Source organism: Aureococcus anophagefferens, assembly GCF_000186865.1.
Source record: "Aureococcus anophagefferens unplaced genomic scaffold AURANscaffold_339, whole genome shotgun sequence".
Lineage (NCBI taxonomy): Eukaryota > Pelagophyceae > Pelagomonadales > Pelagomonadaceae > Aureococcus > Aureococcus anophagefferens.
Genome location: NW_008705865.1, coordinates 3,500 through 8,064, shown reverse-complemented (window position 1 = coordinate 8,064; position 4,565 = coordinate 3,500). Strand labels below are relative to the sequence as shown.

At 68.7% G+C, this 4,565-nt stretch overlaps 1 protein-coding gene across 1 annotated transcript in view; it reads right to left on the bottom strand.

The window, feature by feature from the left end:
* Nucleotides 1-2,784: 2,784 nt before the first annotated feature.
* The window catches only part of AURANDRAFT_68747 (hypothetical protein), a gene marked incomplete at both ends in the record, with an annotated part of 5,280 nt that continues 3,499 nt past the window's right edge, over nucleotides 2,785-4,565 (bottom strand). Inside the window, one exon of the mRNA XM_009044471.1 lies at nucleotides 2,785-4,539. Coding sequence (XP_009042719.1) covers nucleotides 2,785-4,539 — 1,755 coding nt within the window. The remainder of the gene's footprint in view (nucleotides 4,540-4,565) is intronic.

Sequence of the window (4,565 nt, the reverse complement as noted above, 5' to 3'; positions counted from 1 at the left end):
AGGGGTTGGCCTCGCACTGGAGCGGCCGTCGGGTTTCCGGGCGCAACCACCGGCAACGGTGTCACTGGAGCGGCCGTCGGGTTTCCCGGCGCGACCACCGGCGACGGGGTCGGCCTCAGCACTGGAGCGGCCGTCGGATTTCCCGGTGCGACCACCGGCGACGGTGTCGGCCTCAGCGCTGGAGCGGCCGTCGGGTTTCCGGGCGCGACCACCGGCGACGGGGTCGGACTCGGCACAGGAGCGGCCACGGGCGGGGACGAGCACCCACACGCGCGCTGGCAAGCGTCGTAGCCGACCGAGCCGTCGTCACCAACGACAACGCAGCGATTCTCAGGAAACTCGGCGACCCACGGACAGTTCTTCGACGGCGTTCCTTTCTTGTACCAAGACGCGCTGTCAACGCAGGGCGTAGTTGGACGCGATGTCGGCACGATGACGGGTGAAGTGGTCGGGTTCCCAGGCACCACCGTCGGGGACGGAGTCGGCTGATGGACCGGCGCTTGCGTCGGAGATACTGGAGCGGCCGTGGGCGGGGACGAGCACCCGCACGCGCGCTGGCAGGCCTCGTAGCCGACCGAGCCGTCGTCACCAACGACAGCGCAGCGGTCCTCTGGGAACCCGGCGACCCACGGACAGTCCTTCGACGGCTTTCCTTTCTTGTACCAAGACGCGCTGTCATCACACGCCGCCGTCGGTCGAGGAGTAGCAGGCTGCGGTGTAGGAGACGGATTCAGCGGCGCGGAAGGCGGCGGTGTCGGAGGCCCGATCGTAGTCGTAGAGATAGTGGCCGCCGAGACGCGAATCGTGGTGAGGTTCCTGAACGCTGCCGCGAGGTCAGCGCTCTCGGCGGCGGCAGCAATGGCGCTGTCCATGGAGTCGATCGTCGCCGCGTCGATGTTCGACGCCACGTTTTCCGCAGCCGCGTTCTCCGCAACCGCCACGGTGTAGATCATTTCGAATGACGACGAGGCCTCATCGAGGCGTCGCCGGGCTCCGGACGAGAAGTCGAGCGCGAGCGAGTCGTCGTCCTCGACGCCAGCGACGTCCGCCAGCGCCACACGAAAGACGCCCTCGTTCGCCGCCGCGCGCTCAGCGGTCATGCCCGCAAAAGAGGCGCTGCCTTTCACCTCGAATGTGTCTCCGTTGGTCGCCACGATGGTGGGATGGAGCGTTGGAATCAACGACGGCGCGCTCGTCGTGGGCGAGGCCGTTGTCGGGACGTTTGTCGACGGCGCGCGCGTCGTTGGCACCATTGTAGTCGGCACCATCGTCGGCGCGGGCGTGTACGAGACCTGGAATTCGATGGAATCCGTCACGGAGGCGTCGCCATCGCACGTGAGCGTCAGCGTGTACTCGTTTACCGTCGCGTCGCCGGAAACCACCTGCGTCACCTGGCCGTCGTTGTCCAAGATGTCTGCCGTCTGGACGACGTTGCCGTCTGGATCTGTGAAGAGGGCGGTCAAGGTCGCACAGGCGCTCGAGTCGCCGCGGTACACCCAGAGAAGCTCGCATTCGACGCCGTGGACGCACGTCGAACTCGGTGCCAATGCCTGAGATTTGCAAGAACGAGGCCGTGGGCACGATCGTCGGAAGAGCGCTCGGAGACGGCGACGGCGGTGCGGACGGGGTCGCGCTCGGAGGAGCGGACGGCGTGGCGCTCGGAGCAGAGGACGGCGCGGCGGACGGCGTCGCGCTCGGAGAAGGCGACGGAGCGGCGGACGGCGTCGCGCTCGGGGATGGGGACGGCGCCGTGCTCGGGCATGGGGACGGCCCCGTGCTCGGCAGAGCCGACGGCACCGCGCTGGGCCAGCTGCTGGACGGCATCATCGTCGGCGCGGACGAGTACGACACCTGGAAATCGATGGAGTCCGTCACGGAGGCGTCGCCATCGCACGTGAGCGTCAGCGTGTACTCGCTCACCGTCGCGTCGCCGGAAACCACCTGCGTCACCTGGCCGTCGTTGTCCAAGATGTCTGCCGTCTGGACGACGTTGCCGTCTGGATCTGTGAAGAGGGCGGTCAAGGTCGCACAGGCGCTCGAGTCGCCGCGGTACACCCAGAGGAGCTCGCATTCGACGTCGTGGACGCACGTCGACTCGGTGCCCATACTCGTGATCTCGATGAACGAAGCCGTCGGCACGATCGTCGGAAGAGCGCTCGGCGAGGCGCTCGGGGACGCCGACGGCGCCGCGGACGGCAGGGGCGACGGTCCGGCGCTCGGCAAGGCGCTCGGGGACGCCGACGGCGCCGCGGACGGCGAAGAGCTCGGAAACGAGGACGGCGCCGGGCTCGGCGAGGGCGACGGCGCGGCGGACGGCGCCGAGCTCGGAAACGAGGACGGCGCCGCGCTTGGCGAGGGCGACGGCGCGGCGGACGGCGCCGAGCTCGGGAATGGGGACGGCGCCGCGCTCGGAGAGGGCGAAGGCGCGGCGGACGGCGCCGAGCTCGGGGACGAGGAGGGCGCCGCGCTCGGAGAAGGCGACGGCGCGGCGGACGGCGCCGAGCTCGGGGACGAGGCGGGCGCCGCGCTCGGAGAGGTCGACGGCGCGGCGGACGGCGTCGAGCTCGGGGACGAGGAGGGCGCCGCGCTCGGAGAGGGCGACGGCGCGGCGGACGGCGTCGAGCTCGGGGACGAGGAGGGCGCCGCGCTCGGAGAGGTCGACGGCGCGGCGGACGGCGTCGAGCTCGGGGAGGAGCTCGGAAAAGAGGACGGAGTCGCGGACGGCGTGGCTGAGGGTGTCGCGGTCGGGGTCAGCGTTGGCGTCGGCGTCGACCCGTAGAGGACCTGGATGGACGCCGCGTCGAGCGCGCTCGAGTAGACGTAGACATCGTCGATGGAGCCGTCGAGGTAGTCCCCCCCTGTCCATTGCCCGAGGCGGAGCGCGTAGTCCGAGCCCGTGTTCACCGCCACGGTCGCCGTCGCCGCCTGCGACCCGTCGAAGTAGAGGTACCATGCCGACCCGTCGTAGGTCAGGCAGTAGTGGTGCCAACCGCCGTCGTCGGACCCCGACAGCGCGACGTCCGTGTCGGCGCCCCAGAGCTGGACTTTGAGACTCGCGCTCGTGCCATGCACCTGGAGCGCAAAGTTCTCATAATTTGAGTAGGACCCGTAGTCGAAGAGCCCCCCGTCGCTGCTGAAGGAATCGATCGCCGCCCACAAGCACACGGTCCGCGAACTACTCCCTTGGATGTCCGCCGTCACGGCCGAAGGAAGCTCGACGTAGTCGTCCGTCCCGTCGAAGGACAGCGCGCCGCTGACCCCGTCGCGGCCCGTCGTCGCCGTCGCGCCGCTGATGGTGCCGTCGAGGCTGCTGTCGCTGTCCTCGGCGGCCGTGCCGTCGTCGAAGGAGTAGTACGCGACCAGTGTGGAGTGGGACACGTGCGTCGGCAGCGGCGTCACCGTCGGCGCGGCCGTGACGGCGGCGTAGAGGACCTGGATCGAGGCCGCGTCGAGCGCGCTCGAGTAGACGTAGACCTCGTCGATGGAGCCGTCGAGGTAGCCGCTCAAGCCTCCCGAGTTGCGCACTCCGAGCGTCAATGAGTTGTCGGAGCCGGTGTCCAGGGCCACGGTCTCGGTGTGCACCACCGTCCCGTCGAAGTAGAACACCCAGTCCGTTCCGTCGTACGTGTGGCAGTACTGGTGCCAGTCGCCGTCGTCGGAGCCGGATGCCGCGATGTCTCGGGAGTCGTAGCCCGACCCGTACCCGAGTAGGATAAACTCCCCGGCCGTCGACTCCGTCATGAAGCCGAACCGCTCCCCTGACTCATTCGAGTCGTACGAGAACAGCGTTCCGGTGCCCCACTCCTCGAGGCGCGCCCACAGGCACACCGTGCGCGCGGCGCTCCCGAGGATGTCCGCCGTCACGGCCGAAGGAAACTCGACGTAGTCGTCCGTCCCGTCGAAGGACAGCGCGCCGCCGACCCCGTACTGCCCCGTCGTCGCCGTCGCGCCGCTGATGGTGCCGTCGAGGCTGCTGTCGCTGTCCTCGGCGGCCGTGCCGTCGTCGAAGGAGTAGTACGCGACCAGTGTGGAGTGGGACACGTGCGTCGGCAGCGGCGTCACCGTCGGCGCGGCCGTGACGGCGGCATAGAGGACCTGGATCGAGGTTTCGTCCAGCGCGCTCGAGTAGACGTAGACCTCGTCGATGGAGCCGTCGAAGTAGCCGGTGTAGTATCCCGAGTAGCGCACTCCGAGCGTCAATGAGTTGTCGGAGCCGGTGTTCAAGGCCATGGTCTCGGTGTGCACCACCGTTCCGTCGAAGTAGACCACCCAGTCCGTTCCGTCGTACGTGTGGCAGTAGTGGTGCCAGTCGCCGTCATCGGATCCAGATACCGCGATGTTTTTGATGTCGTAGCTCGATCCGTACCCGTTCAACTTAAACTCCCCGCTCGTCGACTCCGTCTGGGCGCTGAACCGCCCCCCTGAATCATTCGAGTCGTACGAGAACAGCGTGCCGCTGCCCCACTCCTCGAGGCGCGCCCACAGGCACACGGTGCGCGCGCTGCTCCCGAGGATGTCCGCCGTCACGGCCGAAGGAAACTCGACGTAGTCGTCCGTGCCGTCGA